Below are 20,472 nucleotides of genomic sequence, written 5' to 3' on the forward strand. Positions count from 1 at the left end.
TGCTGCTAAGTCACTTCAGTCATGTCCAACTCTGTGCGACCCCATAGATGGCAGCCCACCAGGCTTCCCGTCCCTGGGATTCTCCAGGCAAGAACACTGGAGTGGGTTGCCATTTCCTTCTCCAATGCATGAAAGTGAAAAGTGAAAGTGAAGTCGCTCAGGCGTGTCCGACTCTTAGCGACCCCATGGACTGCAGCCTACCAGGCTCCTCCATCCATGGGATTTTCCAGGCAAGAATACTGGAGTGGGGTGCCATTGCCTTCTCCGGTATTAAGATTAGATTTTACCAAACAAATATGCTTTCACATCACACAGTAATTCCTTGGGAGCTTATTTTAAATTTACTTCATAGTGTGCAACTTCATTAGTATAAAGGCTAATCCTAAGCCAAATATTCATTTTACAGAATACATCTTGAGTTTTATGAAACTAAAAGAATACCCACAAAGTCTGATATTTCTCTAAGAGATCCCTCAGAAATCAGAATTTGCCCTAAATTCTCAACAAAGCTAAAAATACTCTCCAATGAAAGGTCAGTGAAATTGGGAGAAAAATGGATGCATATGCATCAATATTTCAAACCCTCACAGGCCATCAGCAAAGACCTGGGAGAGGTGGCTCATTCAGGGAAGGAAATAAGTGGAGTGGATGTAAGAATAAAGACATATCTTCTCATAAATCTCTATCAAAGAGCAAGCAGACCAGGCCACCCGCACATTACAGGAGAAAATGCTACCAAATTCCGGTAGCTTTTATTTCTATGAATGAGACTTTCATTTGTCCAGGTAAAACAGCATGATCAAGTATTGCTGATGCAGGGTTTCCCACTGCACTGAAAATCAGCTGCTCGGGTAAAGCATCCTCACGAGAGTGAGTTACAGTCTCTCTTTCTGGTCCCTCCAATGCCCTGTTGGACTCTGCACCAGGACAGCCAGGAAAACCTGGGAACCCAGGGCACACGGTTCATCTGCACAGCTCATCCTGAAGTCTATTATGTATTTGTTTGATAGTGCCTTAATGGAGACGGGGAGAAACCCAGTATCTATTTCTTTGCTTGTCAAATATATATCAGGTGTCCAGTGACCTCTTTTCTTTCGAGCTGTCTTACCAAAAAAACTCCATTTTAAAAAAGAAATTCTTCATTGAATCAAGATATCACGGGGAAAATTAGGAGGTGATTGATCTCATTTCCCGGGAAAGCGCCATTAGAAGTACCTCTTGTCCTGAGTTTCTCTCATCAGCCTCTAGGCATCTCTTCTTGTCTCCCACTGTATTTCCTTTTCTCTCTCCAAGGCTCACTCTTTGTGGGTCCTTCCTTCCTACTTCCTGTATTTCCCCCTCACCCTCTCCAGAGTCTTCTCACTCTCCTTTTCTTAAGAGGAGCAACTTAGTTCTTCCCCAGCTTCTATTTTTATATCGCCATCCCTCAACTCCTAAGCTTAATATCATCTTCGGTACTTCAATATTGGAGATAATCATGACAAAGAAAGAATACTGAGAATTCTTACTATCACTCTTACTGTATGCGTGTGTGCTAAGTTTCTTCAGTCATGTCCGACTCTGTGCAACCCTAGGGACCGTAGCCCGCCAGGCTCCTCTGTTCATGGGATCCTCTAGGCAAAGAATACTAAGATTGGGTTGCTATGCCCTCCTCCAGGGGATCTTTCTGACTCAGGGATTGAACCCATGTCTCCTACATCTCCTGCATTACAGGCAGATTCTTTACTGCTGAGCCACCGGGGAAGCCCATCCCTCTTACTAGCGCTTCTTTAATTTAGAAAGATTTGATGAGAAGTTACAATAAAATTTTTTTTAAAAACTAGCCATTTCTTATAAAAATTGAGATGTTCATCCCCTATTACACCCTGCTGGGGTTAGATAAGATGTTATCCACTCAGTACTATTCACTCCTTCATTTTTGTTTCCTCCACAAGTATTTACAGAGTGTTTTCCATGGACCAGTTATTGTTCCAGACACTGGGGACATGAAAATAAACAAGACAAAGTTCCCTTCCCTCAAGGAGTTTAAATAATAGTTGAGAGAAAGTAGAGACAAACAGTTATACATAATACGAAATGCCATAGTGCTATGAAGAAAAAGAAGGCAGAATAAAGGAAATAGATTGGGATGGATATATATATATGTATACATATATGTATAGGTATATATACATACATAAAATATATATGCATATAAGACTCCTTGGCGGAGGCAAGGCAACCCACTCCAGTATTCCTGCCTGGAGAATCCCATGGACAGAGAGCCTAGCGGGCTACAGTCCACAGGGTCGCAGAGAGTCGGACATGACTGAAGTGACTTTGCACAGCACAGCACACACATATATATTTATATATATACATAGTTTTCATTTGTGCCTTATTTTTTGAAACCTCTGAAATAGCAAGAGCAGAAACCTACATTTGTCATTAGGAGCTTTTCAGAATACTCGGAAATCTCAAGCATGCTGCTAAGCAACAGACACCAGGACCTTCAAAGGCCTGCCACCCAGAACACACACCTTGCTCCATGGGCTCCGCATTGCTTCAGCAAGGCTGCGCTGTAATAATCAACATCCAAACCACAAAAGACCAGAAAGAAGATTTGCCATCTGAAAAGATAAGCGCTGCCAGCACTCCCCTGCCTCCGATGATCTATGAAATTATTATGGGAGAAGCAGTGGAAATGGAAGCAAAGAATTTAACTCATTCATCCTCAAAATGGCTTCCCAAGCGGCGATAGTGGTAAAGAATCCACCTGCCAATGCAGGAGACACAAGAGATGCTGGTTTAATCCCTGGGTCAGGAAGATCCCCTGGAGTAGGAAATGGCAACCCACTCCAGTATTCTTGCCTGGGAAATCCCATGGACAGAGGAGCCTGGCGGGTCCCTGGGGTCACAAAGAGTCAGACACAACTGAGCAACTGAGCACTCACATTCTCAAAATGTGTCCAAATGATGAACACGGCTTTGTATGTCTGCCTATCTCTAAGTTTTGATCCAAGAAGGACCAAAGGAGCAATCATTTAAAATACCCTCTTGTTAGCAAAATTGCAGTGTGCTTTACTAGGTAAAATTTACACTCCAGAAAAGAACTCTGCATGCAGGCCAGATATCCAAATTTCAGCAACTTATATATTTATTTCTATCTTCAACCTACTCATCTTTCCTTAGCTCCAGAGAGCTATTTTTAATCGCATGGTAGGTGGTGTACAAAATCCAAAGAGTTTTCTGATAAAAGAATGCATTAAAGATAGTAGCTTGACACCTAACTGCTATGACAAAAATAGGGTGGTAAGCTCATAAGAAAGGACTTGGTTTAATAAATAACTCTCACATTTCCTTTTCATTACTGGAATAGTACCCAAGCACTGTCCAAAGTGCTTCATGGGCATTGTCTCAGTCATCACCAAACCCACCACTCTCACCATTTTTCATATGAGAAAACTGAGACTTAAGTTAAAACTCACACATCCAAAAAGTAACTGAACTCAATTCAGTTCATGAATTCAATTCTATGAGACAACATCTGTGTTCCCACCACTAGGGTGGAGTCTCTTTATATGCCAGAACCTCTTTCCTTTTTTCTTCTATTTCTTCCTCCTGACTTCTCCCCACATGACACACTCATATCCTCAGCCTGGAGAAACAGCTTATGTGGGTGTACAGTCATTCTCTAAATGCGAAGGACCAGCAGCCAGACTTAAATTTTAGGAATCACGTTAGGAAAAGAAAATATCTAATTTGGCTGTAAACTTCGGAGAAGGCAATGGCAACCCACTCCAGCACTCTTGCCTGGAAAATCCCATGGATGCAGGAGCCTGGTGGGCTGCAGTCCATGGGGTCACTAAGAGTTGGACACGACTGAAGCAACTTAGCAGCAGCAGCTTTCCACATAGAAATGGAAACAAGCATAGTTTCATTATTGCTGCTTTATAGCTTTGTGTGTGTGTGTATATATATATAGGAACAGCAGCTTTACACACACACACACACACACACACACACGCATGCATGCTAAGTTGCTTCAATCATGCCCAACTCTTTACAATCCTGTGGACTGCAGCCTGCCAGGCTCTATCCATGGGGTTCTCCAGGCAAGAATACTGGAGTGGGTTGCAGTGCCCTCCTCCAGGGGTTTTCCCGAACCAGGGACCAAAGCTGAGTTTCTTATGTCTCCGGCACTGACAGGCGGGTTCTTTCCCGCTAGCACCACCTGGGACATCTGGTACATACATGTATATGTACTTTTATTTTTAAAAAGCAACATGTGATAAAAAATTTGAATGAGCGTTTCACGAACAAAGGAGCTCAAAGGACATTTGACCCAACCTCTTGAGCAAGAGGTGAGCAAACAGACCTGAAATCCAGGCGGAGGGATCACACAGGGGTATGCAAACCAGAAATCATTCCTCACTGGGGTCACCCTGGGGTCTGTCCACCATGAGCACAAGTAGGGGCTCCCATACACGTGCATGCAGCAACCTAGCCTGGTGAGTTTATATCAGAAGTTTCAAGCAGAGTGTGCATCAGAATCATTGGAAGGGCACTGGAGACAGAGATGGCTCGTCTCCAAAGTCTCTGTTTCAGTAGGTCTAGAAATGGGGCTTGCATGCACGTAGCTTCAGTCGTGTCCAGCTCTGTGTGACCCCATGGACTGTAGACCACCAGGCTCCTCTGTCCATGGGATTCTCCAGGCAAGAATATTGGAGTGGATTGCTATGCCCTCCTCCAGGGGACCTTCCCAACCCAGGGACTGAACGCTCATCTCTTATGTCTCCTACAGTGGCAGGCAGGTTCTTTACCACTAGGACCATCTGGGAAGCCCAGAGTGGGGCTTTAAGGATATGCATTTCTAACAAGTTCCCAGGTGAAGCTAATGAGGCTGGTCAAGGGATCACACTTTGACAAGCAGTGCATTGCCCGTACACCACTGCCACCTCTAAGAACAATCAGCTCTGTCATAGCTCAGGATGAAGACTGTTCATGCTGGCAGCATGGTCCACCCACGAAGGGACACGTAAGCCTGGCAGCCCACTGAGGGCTGTTTACGCAGAGTGTTCTGGAGTCCTGGGTACCCAGAAGACAGCCTAGAAGAAGAGACACAGGTTCTAGGTGCTCACTCTGGACAAGGCGCAGCTAGACGAAGCCTAAAACGGGGCCGTCTGAAGTTAATGGCTCAGGACGGGTGTCAAGAATTGTGAAGGGTTGGATTTTGCCCCACTTGGCGAACAAACAAATTAGCCTGCCAGTTTCTGCTGGCAGAAAACACCCGACTCCTGGGTCACAGAACAGAGAGAATTTATTACTCACAGTGATAGCAGTAGCCATGGTAACATCATTGCACTGGTTCCCTGAGCCCTAATTCTGGCAGGGTGACACGCTGAGGGCCAGGTGTTGTCTGATTACACAGTGGGATGAGTTTCTGAGACCAACACCGAGATTAGGATGCTCTGATTTTATACAGATCCGCAGACACTGGGTCTCGCTGGAGTCCTGATCTTTATTATCTCGGATGGTAAACCTATCTACCCCTAAGGGAGGCGGTCTCTGTCTTCCAAGGCTGCCTGCTATGCAAAACCTCCCTGAAAAGACAGTCCAGGGAGAATCAGCAGTGAATGCCTTTGCTCCCAAGACCAGCCGTGCGGAAACTCGAGACACCAACAGAGAACTGTCTCCTCACAACAGGGCCCGGCTGCCAGGACGAAGGGTGACCCCGACTGGAAACGAGGATGAGGACATGAGCCGGGGAGGCAGCCGAGGGAGAGTTTCTGAGGCAGAAGACTCAGTGAGTTGAAAGGCTGTGAGGAGGCAGCCCGGGGAACTCAGAAGGAGTCTGTTAGGAGATGAGGTCAGGGAGGAAACGAGGAAGAAGGGGGACCGATCATGGCGCAGCCTCGTGGCCACAGCAAGGACCCTTTATCCTTTATCCTGAGTGAAAGGAGAGCTGACTGCCGAGTCCTGAAGGGATGAGTGGCATGGCGCCACGTGTTTTGAGAGGGTCACTCTCGGCACCATGTGGAGGAACAACCTGAAGACAGGCCAGGGCCAAAGCAGGGAGACCAGCTAGGAAACTCCAGGAGAGAGTCAGTGAGAGATGATGGTGGCCCAGACCATCATCTGCGAGGTGCAGAGAGGGTGCAAGTCATTTGACTCTAGGCATATTTTGAAAGGCGGATTCTCTGGTAGCTCAGATGGTGAAGGATCTGCTTGAAATGCAGGAGACCTGGGTTCGATCCCTAGGTTGGGAAGACCACACCCACCTCCCACCCAGAAGAGGAAATGGCAACCCACTCCAGTCTTTTTGCCTGGGAAATCCCATGGACAGAGGAGCCTGGCGGGCTACAGTGCATGGGGTCACAAAGAGTTGGCAACGACTGAGCGACTGACACACACACTTTCATATTTTTGAAAGTAGAGCTAGCATGACAGACTGGAAATGGGCTATGATGGGGCGGGGGGCCCCAAAACAAAAGCTTTCCAAGGATAGGTTTGGGGCTACTGTGGTTGAAATGCTGTTGTTAGCTGAGATGTGGATAACTTTGGGAGATACTAGGATTCTAGGGTTATTTCCAAGAAAGAAGATCAGAAATTCAATGTCAGACACATTACGTTCAAGATGCTTATTAGGCATTCATGTAGAGACAGCAAGTGAAGAGGCTGAAGGTGAGGGGCCAGGTCCAGGCTGAGAAAACAGATGTGGGAGTTGTTAGTTTACAGATGGAATTTAAAAGTATGAGAAGCTCACCAAGAGAATGAGTGCAGATAGAAAGAAAGGAGACTGAGGCAGGGCTTGTGAAGGAGTAGGGGGAAAGCGCTTAGCATCCTGGAAACCTAGAGAACAAAGCGCTCCAGGGAGGAGGGACTGAGCAGCTGTGCCAAGTGATGCTGGTATGGTACTGGCACAAAAACAGAAATATAGACCCATGAAACAAGACAGAAAGCCCAGAGATACACCCATGCACCTATGGGCACCTCATCTTTGACAAAAGAGGCAAGAATATACTGTGAAGAAAAGACAGTCTCTTTAATAAGTAGCACTGGGAAAACTGGATGGCTATGTGTAAAAGAATGAAATTAGAACACTTCCTAACACCACACACAAAAATAAACTCAAAGTGGATTAAAGACCTAAATGTAAGACCAGAAACTATAAAACGCTCACAGGGAAAATGTAGACAAAACACTCTTTTACATAAATCACAGCAAGATCCTCTATGACCCCACCTCCTGCAGTAATGGAAATAAATGAAAAAAATAAACAAATGAGACCTAATTAAACTTAAAAGCTTTTGCACAGCAAAGGAAACCATAAACAAGGTGAAAAGATAACCCTCGGAATGGGAGAAAGTAACTGCAAATGAAGCAACTGACAAAGGATTAATCTCCAAAATAAAGCAGCTCATGCAGCTCAATCAGAAAAACAAACAAGAAAATCAAACAATGGGAGGAAGACCTAAAGAGACATTTCTCCAAAGAAGGCATGAAGATGGCTAATAAACACCTGAAAAAAATATTCATCATTGCTTATTATAAGATAAATGAAAATCAAAACTACAATGAGATATATATCACCTCACAACAGTCAGAATGGCCATGATCAAAAAAAAAATCTACAAACAATAAATGCTGGACAGGATGTGGAGAAAAGGGAGCCCTCCTGCACTGTTGGTGGGAATGTAAATGGATACACCCATTATGGAGAACAGTATGGAGAGTTCTTTAAAAAATATATTAGGAATAAAACTACCATATGACCCAGAAATCCCACTACTGGGCAAAAAACCTGGGAAAACCACAATTCTAAAAGACACCCCAATGTTCACTGCAGCCTTATTTACAATAAGCAGGACATAGGATAACCTAGATGTCCATCGACAGATGAATGGATAAAAAAGTTATGGAACATATATACAATGGGATATTACTCAGCCATAAAAAGGAACAAATCTGAGTCAGTTCCAGTGAGGTGGATGAATCTAGAGCCTGTGATACAAAGTGAAGTAAGTCAGAAAAACAAATATCATATATTAATGCGTATATATGGAATCTAGGAAAATGATACTGATGAACCTATCTGTAGGGAGTAGTAGAGATGCAGACGTAGAGAACAGATTAATGGACATAGCGGGGGAAGGAGAGGGTGGAATGAATTGAGAGAGTAGCCTTGAAATACATACATTAACATATGTAAAATAGATAGCCAGTGGAAATCTGCTGTATGATGCAGGGAGCTCAACCCTGTGCTCTGTGACAACCTAGAGGAGTGGGATGGGGTTGGAGGTAGGAGGGAGGTTCATATGTAGGTTCAGATGTCCCCAACCCAGAGAGAGGGGACATATGTACCTATGGCTGATTCCTGTTGATGTATGGCAGAAACCAATACAACATTGTAAAGCAATTATCCTCCAATTAAAAATAAATAAATTAAAAATTTTTAAACTAAATAAAAGATGACAGAATAAAAAATGTTAGTGCTAACACCACTATCATTTGTCCATTTCTCTTAATGAAGGAAGTCAGCAACCCCATAACATACATAATCAAAGAATTTAAGTTGAGTGGGATGGGAGGGGGGAGGCAGACTGTGAAGGAGGGGATATATACATGATTATGACTTATTTGCATAGTCATATGGCAGAAACAAGCACAACATTGTAAAGAAATTATCCTCCAATTCAAAAATAAAATATACTTTTAAATGTAAAAAAAAAAGAATGTAAGTCATTAGCGGGGTAGGTAATATTGTGATTCCAATTCTTTTCAAATGTATATATGAATCGATTTTTAGACGTGTGTTTTCCCTCTGTTTTTTACTGGTACTCAATCCACATTTTTTTTTCCAATACAAGATTTGCTTTTCAAATGTATTAGATTTTCTGTTTGTAAATACAAGGGCCTTTCTCTCTCAGATGCCAAAATCATTTCTGGAAAGGAGAGGCCAAGGTCTCCGTTCAGCCCTTCTCCTGCATGCAAGAGAATCCGTAAGGCATATGCATTGAGCACTACCATGGAATAACCAGCTGCCTTTGGGCTGGTGGATCAGTTCTGTTCAGTTCAGTTCAGTCGCTCAGTCGTGTCCAACTCTTTGCAACCCCATGAATCGCAGCACGCCAGGCCTCCCTGTCCATCACCAACTCCCGGAGTTCACTCAGACTCAGTCCGTCCATCGAGTCAGTGATGCCATCCAGTCATCTCATCCTCTATCATCCCCTTCTCCTCCTGCCCCCAATCCCTCCCAGCATCAGGGTCTTTTCCAATGAGTCAACTCTTCTCATGAGGTGGTCAAAGTATTGGAGTTTCAGCCTCAGCATCAGTCCTTCCAATGAACACCCAGGACTGGTCTCCTTTAGGATGGACTGGTTGGATCTCCTTGCAGTCCAAGGGACTCGCAAGAGTCTTCTCCAATACCACAGTTCAAAAGCATCAATTCTTCAGCACTCTCCTCTCCCAAAATAGCAAGATCATATTTCAAAAAAGTTCTGCATGTGTGTTCTTACCTCTATACATTCTCTCAAGGGTCACAGTGACAAATGTGAGTCCTAATCCTCAGAATAAGCTTCCTTCTTTCAGGTACAGAGTCATTGGGCTCTGGAAACCTGACGGAACATCTCATATAAGCAATTGGAACCAGGTCCAGCACACACTAAGTCCACAATAAACAGACATTTTCCTTGTCAGTAATGTCCTTCGTGGAATGTGTAAATTAGGAGAAATGGGTAAGTGCTTATAAGAACCTTTCCATCATTTGAAATAAACTTTGCAGAAAGCAAGAAGATGGATCCTGGGGTATCAAAAGAGGAATAATGAGGATCAAAGACTTCAATTTCTTCCTGACTTGTCTCAACTCTTAAGTAAGGGAACCATCTTTCCATGATGTCTTCATGTAGAAATGAATCCTACATGAATTCTGAAATCCCAAGTGTTGGCAATATTTATAGATTATTTACTGTTCTCATTATCGCTACTCTCAGCTTGTTCACATACAGGGGGCGGAAATCAGGGGAAAACAAACAAGTAAATACCCAACAGCCAGAGCCTCTGAAATAGAGAAATCTGAAGAGACTCCCCGCTCATTGTACCCGTAGTTATAATTTTCTTCTGAATGAATCAGTTCTGTTTCCAGAATCCTTGACAAGCTGCTCTTGCTAATGATTGACAAAAGAAGTGTCTAATTATAAAAAAATTGCATTTTGCAGTTTCCAAGGGCTTGGTGGATTCTGTGTTTTAGATATATGTCAGAGAAAATGTAATTTGTGTAAGGTGCAAATAACTAGATTTAAGTCTAGAGATGAGATGTAACATATATACACACGTTTTCGGTATGTGGTACATCATTTGGCTACAGCACAAATAGCCAAGCATCGGATTTTTGTCTTCTGAAGAAGAAGTAATAGGTTGGCGATAAAGGGGTATTCTTGGAGATTTATGGTTTTATTCTGGGACTTTCACATGCTCTGCATCAAAATGCAACATTTATAAACAACTCACACTGTGAGAAACTATTTAAAATTCATCTTTCCTTGAGGACCCAAAGCTTTCTTTTAGCCAACTCAAATTCATTAAAATGTTCTATTGCCTTCCCTGGTGCATTAATAATGATTCTTAATTTTATGCATAGATTTTAAATACATTACACTTCATTTCATAAACATTCAATGACAAGTAGAATGACAGGCTTGAAAATCCACAGTTTAGGGTCATCCTTCATGTGTTCTTAACTGCATCCTGACTCAGTTTAGGAGGTGGCTTTAAAGTGTTGCTGGGGACATTCCAGAACTGCAGTAATGATGAACATTGACATACGTGGAGAGCAAGCCAGGCTGGTAACTGGGGCTGCCACCCTCTTTTCTCCAATTGCCAGTTTTTAAGTATAGATGATTTGCACATTTTAAAGGATAGTTGCTAAAGTACTTATTTATTATTTACTTAGTTCCCTAGGCTTCACTGGTGGCTCAGAAGATAAAGAATCTGCTTATAATGTAGTAGACATGAGTTTGATCCCTGGCTGGGGAAGATCCCCTGGAGAAGGAAATGGCAACCCACTCCAGTACTCTTGCCTGGGAAATCTCATGCCCAGAGGAGCATGGCAGGCTATGGTCCATGGTGTCACAAAGAGTTGGACATGACTAAACCACTCACCACACACATTGGCTGGTAAATTAGAGGAAGTAAGCAAGTCTGCTCAGTCTCAGTTCCATAGTATAAAAATACAGACTTAGTTCAGAGGTTGTATTGTGAAGAATACAGGAGACAACATATTAACACCAAGTACCAAATCTTATGATTGACCAGAAAATGGACTCATATACTTCTAAGTTTTTTGAAGCAATTTCTCAAATTCTGCCTGCCAGAAAGTATTAAGAAAACAAGGCACATATTAGGGAATGCAATTCAAAATAGCTTCTAGTATGCTGAGCTGGATGATTCACAAGCTGGAATCAAGACTGCCGTGAGAAATACCAAAAACCCCAGATCCGCAGATGATACCAACTCTAATGGCAGAAAGTCAACAGGAAATAAAGAGCCTCTTGATGAGGGTAAAAGAGGAGAGTGAAAAAGCTAATTTGAAACTCAACATTAGTTGTTCAACTTTACCTGTCCAAGTAAAATTTGAAGCTACTGTATTACTTGCTTTTTACTATTTATCCTATCTGTTCGCATGTCTTTGTTTTATTTAGTTATTTATTTGCTTCTTTCCTTCAAATTTTACTTGGACAGGTAAAGTTGAACAACTAAAAAAAAAAAAACTGTTTATGTTAAACACCATTAAAAAAATTTTATGGAGGGAAGGGACATATGTATACCTATGGCTGATTCATGTTGACATTTGACAGAAAACAACAAAATTCTGTAAAGCAATTATCCTTCAATTAAAAAATTTTAAAAATCAAAAAAAAAAAAAAAAGAAACTCAACATTAAAGACATTAACATCATGGTTTCCCGTCCCAACACTTCATGGCAAATAGATGGGGGAAAAGTGGAAACAGTGACAGATTTTATTTTCCTGGGCTCCAAAATCACTGCAGACAGTGACTGCAGCCATGAAATTAAAAGAAGTTTGCTCCTTGGAAGGAAAGCTATGACAAACCTAGACAGCATGTTAAAAAGCACTTTGCTGACAAAAGTCCATATATTCAAAGCTATGGTTTTCTCAGCAGTTAATGTATGGATATGAGAGTTTGACCATAAAAACCATAAAGTTAGACTATAAAGAAGGCTGAGCACTATGAGCACTAAAGAGTTGATGCTTTTGAACTGCAGTGCTGGAGAGAACTCTTGAGAGTCCCTTGGATGGCAAAGAGATCAAACCAGTCAATCCTAAAGGAACTCAATCCTGAATATTCATTGCAAGGACTGATGCTGAAGCTGAAGCACCAATACTTTGGTCACCTGATATGAATAGTCAACTCCTTAGAAAAGACCCTTATGCTAGGAAAGATTGAAGGCAAAAGGAGAGGGGGGCGGCAGAGGATGAGATGGTTAGATAGCATCACCATCTCAATGGACACAAATTTGAGCCAACTCCTAGAGACAGTGGAGGACAGAGGAACCTGGCATGCTGCGTCCATGGGGTCACAGAGAGTTGGACACAACTTAGCAACTGAATGACAACAACAACAACATAATATCTATGGTTCGTGTGACTCCATTTTATAAAAAATTTAATTGCAACAACTGTACATGCTGCTGTTTAATCGCTAAGTTGTGTCTGATTCTTTTGTGACCCGATGGGCCAGTAGGCTGCCAGGCTCCTCTGTCCATAGGATTTCCCAGGCAAGAATACTGGAGTAGGTTGCTACTTCCTTCTCCAGGGTATCTTTCCAGTCCAAGGATCAAACCTGTGTCTCCTACACCGGCAGGTGGATTCTTTACCACTGAGCCATCAGGGAAGCCTAACAGTATATGATTTGTTACAAATGATTGACTTTATCTTATATATACATCACTACCTACTTTAAAATTTTTTAGAGGGAAAGTAAAACAGTAGAAAGTAGCTTTGAAGACAGTAAGAATACTCTTCATAATATTTTTAAAAGTCATAAATCAAAAGGTGTAATACCTAGCTTCCATAGTGTGAGGTTTACGATTGTACAACCTGAAATGTAGAAAACAGATTTCTTTTTCTTTGAGTACTCTGATCTCTACAATACAAGAGACTTAACCTCTTGCTCTTTGAGAAAGAAGGGATTATTTTACTGTTTTGTTAAAAAAAAAAAACAATAATATGCTTTGCTTACAAAGCAAGAATTTGTTTGCATGGAATATTAATAAAAAGGATACAACTGTATTTATTTTTTTCTAGAGCTCGTTCTTTGCTTCATTTTATGTCTTATCTGTTTGTTTTCTTTCATCTAACTTACATTATCTTCCTGTGTTTCATTTGTCTGTATAAAATGCCCTGACTTCTTCCTGGAACAAGACGACTCCAAACAAATGTCCTGGGAGCAAAGAGGAACGTAAGATAAACATGACATTTCACTTTAATGGAATCTGCAAACAGGCTTAATCTGACATGTATCACTTTAAGTCATTCATGGACTTCTGAGAATCCTCCTGAATAGAATGTCTGAATATAAAAAGTAGTTACTATAACTGGCTGAATATTGGTCCCCAAAGATATCAGATCCTGATCCCTGGGGCCTGTAAATATTACCTTTTATGGGAAAAGAATCTTGGGATGGGAAGATTATCTTAGACGCTCCAGGTGAGCTCTAAATGAAATATCACAAATATTCTTTTAAGAGCGAAAGAGGGAGATCTGACAGAAGAGAAGGCAACGGGACCACAAAGGTAGAGACTGAAGAGATGTGGCCAGTGGTTGGAGGAGGCAAGGAAGAAGTATTTCTGAGAGCATCCAGAAAGATCGAAGCCTTGCTGACGTCCTAATTCTGCTCGAGCGATGGTAATTTTGGACTTCAAGCCTCCAGAACTGTGAGAGAATACATTTCTGTTGTTTTAAGCCACTATATTTGTAGTAATTTGTTATTGAAGGAAAGTTATATGGCTCAAAATAGCCTGGAGTTAAAACTCCCCTCCAGGTCCTCCCCACCATTCTGTGCAAAACAAAGAAGAAAAAAATGGACATTAAGGTTGATTATGCCCAGCTCCCAGCCAGTCCAGCCTCTGGCCAATATCCAGAATTCCTTGCCCCGACCATTTAAGACAAAACTACTCCGAACGACCTTGGAGAAGAACAGGCCGCCTTAAGACAGTAGCTTTCCACATATATGCCTATATATACTGACTCTTTTCTTGGGTTAGTGCAGCAGCTCACTAATCTGACTGCTGCCCCTTCTCGCCCCATTAAAGGTGACCTGTTTCTGTGAAGTGCTGATCTCGTTCTTTTTCCGAACCTCGCCTTCTCTAACTCCCTTACCCTACAGTTACAGCAATCATAGGACACTAACACAATCATTAATCTGAATACATACAAGTATTAAGTGAAATTTTTCCTTGTAACATTCAAGACATTGGGAAAGACAAAAAGTTAATTTCTAGAGTAATGAAATATGAAAGGTGGTTCCAAAAGGAACCTTCTTTAAAGGACTGCCAAATATTTCAGGAAAATGCTACATTCCAAAATAAATTCTCTCTAACATATCAACTTTATTAAAGCAAATTCTCTAGTACCAGGAAAACAATGGGCAACATAGCCTCTTGTGGGCCTCTCACGGCACACAGTTCTCCAGCCTCTCCTCGTGGAATTGTTCCTAACCCCACTTCTGTGTTTTTCCTTCTGCCAACTTCCCAGAATGTCTTCCTGTTCTGTTGGAAGTAATCTGTTCTTCTACAAAGTCAAAGAACCTAACAGCAGCATTTCACTTCTAAGACCCACTACTGCATTTATGGAGATTTGTGTGTAAATGAAGTCCATAGCATCTGTAGTATAAAGTGTGTGCTGAGTTGCTTCAGTCCTGTCCGACTCTTTGCAACCCCATGGACTGGAAGCCCCCAGGCTCCTCTGTCCATGGGATTCTCCAGGCAAGAATACTGGAGTGGGTTGCCAGACCCTCTTCCAGGAAGAGGTACTATAAAGTACCTGAGGACATCTCAATAGCACTGACCACTTAACCACATTCATGTTTGCTTTTCTCTAGATCAAAGGGCAGAAAGAGGAGCCATCCCCTCTCTAGATAAATCTAAAATAAACAGTGCTAAGGTTAGAAGCTTGCGTTTAGGAAACTACAGGACTCTCTTAGAATCTAAGAGGCAATTATTTAGCCAGAGAAATGTACCAAGTAGAAAGAAGATCTCTTTAATATAAACCATAAACATTTTGTGAAATGTTTCATTTTCAAAGAACTTACTATGTCTGCTGCTTAACTGACCAAAAAAAAAAAAAAGTCTGAAAATGGAGAACTTAATGTACTGGGAAGATGAGAATTTAAGGGGCAAATATCATCCACCAGATTGTAAAACTATAAAGTTGAAAGTCATCCTTGACAGCCAATCCAAGTTACCATTGTTTCCTTCCCAAGTCACCCGCCATCCTTCACAGCCAATCCAAGTTACCGTTTTTTTTCTTCCCAAGTATTTCTTAACTCTATTGACTTTTGTCCCCCTGGCTGACCATCACCCTATTCCAGTCTCCCTAGGAGGCCTTCACATGAAGGGGGAAAGAGGCAGAGGGGGCCAAAGAAAGTACGAGCAGGTAGGGACTTAAGTTTTAGTTCTCTTCTGAAAGTGGTAGGCTTTGTGTGGGGAGTGGGCCTTTACAGCATCCACTCTGCAATATTATATACTTGTTGTTACAAGGAATTTACATATCTGGCTTGTTTCCTTTCTGGAGAATGGGAAGGACCAGACTACCTAGCTCATGGAACTGCTGTGAAGCAGTGAGTCAACCCATGTAAAGCACAAAGAGCAGAAACAGGGACACTGAGCAAACTCTGCTGGTTTGACTATCACCTGCTGGGCTGGGAGCTTTCTTCAGGCTCTCACTGGCGACCCACTCCAGTATTCTTGTCTGGGAAAACCCATGGATGGAGGAGCCTGGTAGGCCACAGTCCATGGGGTTGCAGAGAGTTGGACACAATGAGCGACTTCACTTCACTACTTTACTAGGCTGGGAGCTTCCTTAAAGCTCTCACTACACTGCGGTACTCTTCTTATCATTTAGATGGTTGCAATTTTTCTGTTTAGTTATCAAATAACTCTCAAGTTAATGTCCGTCTCTTCCTCTACTACAAATTTCACAAAGCAGGGATCCAGGCCATGTTTGTTCCTCTTAGCACAGTGCTTGGCAAAGGAAAGCACTGAAGTGTTTGTTAAGTAAATCTCACAAGTAAAGCAAACCAGTAACACCAATGGGTCCAATCTGATGAATGTTTCCTATCTGCTGTAGTTTTTCTCTCCAACCTCACTGAATAACGGATTCACTTGAGAAGCTTTCAAATATACCCATGCCCAGGCCCCAGAGATTCCAGTTTGCTGGATCTGGATTGGGCCAGGGCCTGTATTTAAAACTGCAAATCTCATTGGCAAAGCAGGTTGGAAAGCTCCAGCTGTTCCTACCTGCTTCAGTTTAGGAGTGAAGGCTTCCAACCTGATCTCAACTTTTGAATTAGACTAAGGAGCTCCCCAGGGGCTTCCCAGGAGGCACAGTGGTAAAGAATCTGCCAGCCAGTGCAAGAGACACAAGACACAAAGGTTTGATCCCTGAGCTTGGAAATTTCCCCTGGAAGAGGACATGGCAACCCACTCCAGTATCTTGCCTGGAAAATTCCATGGACAGTGGAGCCTGGTGGGCTACAGTTCATGGGGTTGCAAAGGGTCCAACAGGACTGAGCACACAGCACACATAGAAAAATTCCCCACCCTTGGTTGCATTCTCCTTTCCTATTTAGATAGACAGTGGAGGAAAAATACTGGAAGCAGCAGCTTTATGGACAAGATCTTGGCTGATGGAAAGAATGAGGATGGTTCGTACTGTTCAGACCATTGTAAGCCTGGCAGCCAAACCTGTTGGGTGACTCCAGACCCAGCATCTGCCAAGTCGCTCTCATGTAGGAGGACACTTAAGCCCCTAAAAAGGGAGCACATAGGGTCATGAACCTCTTCGTTTTTTAAACTTTTTAAACGGGGCTCTTATTTTATTTAAAAGCCTACATAGAATTTCCCGTGGAAGAAAGGTGGTGATGATTGTTCTAAAGCCCGAAAAAGGCTGAACTCGCATTCATTCATTCTCGGCATTGCTCCCAAGAGAGACTCTATAGAGTCAGACTCCAGTCTCCTGCTCCACATTCGTCCACCTCTGCTTCTTTACATATACCATTTACTTCCATTCTGGCACGATTCCATCGGGATTCCCTAACCCTTCTCTGCTGCGACCTCAAGACACCAGGCTGCCCTCGGTGAAGCCCTCTCGGGCTCCTGGAGCCAGTGACCCCCGGAGCTCGAAGGCCCCGCGCGCCAAGGGAGGCAGAGGTCGCCCCCCGACCGAAGGAAACCGGGACTCTCGCGTCGAGCTGCGAAAATCAGCGGGCGGGTAACGCACTCCCCGGTCTCGGAAGGCAGGTCCCCGCGCTGCAAACCCCTCGCGTGTCCGGGAGACCCGGGGTCTCCGCGGAGCTAGCACCTCGGCGCGCGCTGCGCTCAGCCCGGGATTCGGGAGGTGCAGGACGCGAGCCCACCGTGCACTGCAGGAGTCGTCGCGGCCCCTCCCTACTCCCGGCGGGAAGAAGGGGACGAAAGGCGTTCTCCGGACCCTGCCCAACAGGTCCTGCGGGTGCCCGCGGGGTGTAGGAAGCGCGAGCGCGACTGGCTGGGAAAGAAGTCGAGCAATCCGGGGGCGCGTTTCCTGTCGAGGGTCCTCTCCACTGGTCCCCAGCCCACAGCACATCCTGAGTTTGGGGGAGCAGGAATTGTCCCGCAGGCGCGGGGAGGAGTAGAGTGGTGGACACATGGGGTGAGGTCACCCATCCGCTCGGCCGGGGAGCAAAGTTAGGTGATGAGGGGAAAGGGCCTTTGGGAGCCCTAGGGCCTGACCCTCGGGGCGATCGGCGACCACTCACCTCGAGCCTGCGCCTCCATAGTAGCCGACTTAGGACTGAGAGTGGCGGGGACGCCCGGCGCCTGGCGGAGAAGCAGCGGCGGTGCCGGATCTCGGAACGCAGCTGGCCACGTCCTCTCCCCGCACGCGTGTAGCGAGCGCGGCGTGGAGGGGGTGGGGGCCGAGGGGCGGCCTCCGCTGCCCGCTCCGGGTTACCTCCGCCCCTTCCAGTCTACCTGGCCCAGACCTCGCGGGGGTGCAGCCCACCGCTGGGCGCCACCTGCCGGCCGATTCGGGCATCGGGCCGGGGGCGCGCGCTCCGGGCTTAGGGCGCGTGCTCTGCCCAGCGATGTCTAAAGCCGGCTTGAGGTCCGCGGTGCTTTCAATTTTCTTTTTTGTAAATACATTTATTGATACCCACTTTCTATAGTTCATTAAAATAATCCACAAGCATAAAAATATTTTTCTCTTGGATATCACCGAGGTCCAATCTACCGAGGTCTCAATCGTCAGAATCCTCTGCCGGTTCACAGACCCGAATATTGATAAATCATTAAACAGTGGCCCTTATACACTCAAGTGGTCTCTTAGGCAATGGAGCATGTAGGGTAAAATTATGTATACGTTTAAATCAAGGAAAAGGGTATCAATCATGAACAAAGAGAAACGATTAGGAATCAATATCCTAGGTGAAGAAAGTACCACTGTTGACACTTAGTGTCCGAATACTGGAGATGAAAGGGTATGTGTGTATGTGTGTGTGTTTATGGGACAGTTTCTTATGAATGCCGTTGCTGACCAATGGCAAGATCCATGGGCTTGCAGTACAGCCAATGCCCTGAAGAGGGGAAGGAAGGGGGCTTTACAATAAGGGATACAGTGGTAGGTTCCTCTGAACCTCTGGACTCAATATTTTTTTGTCAACTGATTAGTATATAACTTTGTTTGATGTGTGTTTCTGTTTAAAAATACCTCATTTAATACATACTGTTCACTCACTAATATTGAACACTCCCAGCCCACAGCACTATTAAGCCTATTTAACTTAGGAAATGTGAACAGAACTTCTGAAGCTTATTCAATATCTGCATTTCTCCCTAAGTCGCAGACAGCTTTCAGGCACTTAGGATACCCCACGGCTCTTCAGCACCAGGCTTGGTGGGTGCGCGCATGCGTGCTACGTCCCTTCAGTTGTGTCAGACTCTTTGCGCCCCTATGGACCTTAGCCCGTCAGGTTCCTCTGTCCGTGGGATTCTCCAGGCAAGAATACTGCAGTGGGTTGCCATGCCCTTGTCCAGGGGATCTTCCCAACCCAGGGACTGAACCCATGTCTCTTAGTCTCCTGCATTGGCAGGTGGGTTCTTTCCCACTAGCCCCACCTGGGAAGCCCCAGAGACCAGCCTGCTGCGTTGGCTGGGGATTGAACCCAGTTCTACTGCTCCGAAGGCAGCTATGTTCACCACTATACCGCCAACCAGGCGTGGAGGCCTTTTTAAATAGTAGAACTAGCCTTCATTTTAGCCTTCATTATAGTCTGTGAGAAGGGCAGTTATGTACCATCTGAGAGCTGAAAGAAGAAGGTGGAGGTTAGCCTTTGATTCCTTTGCTAGGAGGTATACACCAGTCCTCCTAGCTATTTCAGGGCTCTGCCCTTGTCCAGGAGGGACCATGGAAGTGCTCTATTGATTCTGGTATCACACATTTTCGTAGGGAGGCAAATTCGCAGATACAGAATATGCCAATAAAAAGCATCAACTGTATAATTTTTCTAATCTGAAGCCCATGGGCTGTACCTGTAGGTTGATGAAGCAGTCATATTTTTGAGACAAAGGACTAGAAATTTACATTTCTGTTCCCAGCCTGACCTGACCTGGCAATGTGACCAGAAAGCATGGCAGGGACTAAGAAATATCAGCTCCTGCCGCACCTCCTCAGCTATTTAGCTGTCTCGGTAACTTTTCCTCCCACCTATACCATCTTCATCTGCAAAATACAGTGTAGTCTTTACTTACTTTTTGTCTTGAATGATTTGCTGTATTGTTCAGTTGTTTTTATTTTTTTGTCCTCTCTTAGATGGTAAAGTCTGTCAGGGTCCAGTGTGGGTCTCTCATATTGAAAGTGTGAAAGTGTTAGTCACTCAGTCACGTCCGACTCTTTGTGATTCCATGGACTGTGGCCCGCCAGGCTCCTCTGTCAGTGGAATTTTCTAGGCAAGTGGGTTGCCATTTCCTTCTCCAGGGAGTCTTCCTGACCCAGGGATTGAACCCAGGTCTCCTGTGTTGCCAATGTGGGTCTTTATACTGAGCCTCTCATTGCCTGCCAAAGAGCCTTATACAGATTCATAGCTATAAAATGATTTATTGAATAAACAACTAACTAGTAGTTTCTATAGTTACTCTCAGAATATAGTCTAATAAACATTAAGAGAGACATTTTTGCTTGAAAGAGGAGCACTCATAATTGCCTGGAACATGTATAA

At 44.0% G+C, this 20,472-nt stretch overlaps 1 protein-coding gene across 4 annotated transcripts in view; it reads right to left on the bottom strand.

The window, feature by feature from the left end:
* The window catches only part of TPD52L1 (TPD52 like 1), a 93,801-nt gene extending 75,429 nt beyond the window's left edge, over nucleotides 1-18,372 (bottom strand). The window contains exon 1 of one of the 4 annotated variants that reach the window (XM_027551070.1): nucleotides 18,016-18,372. In XM_027551070.1, coding sequence (XP_027406871.1) covers nucleotides 18,016-18,034 — 19 coding nt within the window. In that variant the 5' untranslated portion in view covers nucleotides 18,035-18,372. The remainder of the gene's footprint in view (nucleotides 1-18,015) is intronic. The other 3 variants (XM_027551072.1, XM_027551071.1, XM_027551074.1) reach the window with 3 other exon arrangements.
* Between the last annotated feature and the right edge of the window lie 2,100 nt (nucleotides 18,373-20,472).

This window comes from Bos indicus x Bos taurus, chromosome 9 (assembly GCF_003369695.1).
Source record: "Bos indicus x Bos taurus breed Angus x Brahman F1 hybrid chromosome 9, Bos_hybrid_MaternalHap_v2.0, whole genome shotgun sequence".
NCBI classification, from domain to species: domain Eukaryota; kingdom Metazoa; phylum Chordata; class Mammalia; order Artiodactyla; family Bovidae; genus Bos; species Bos indicus x Bos taurus.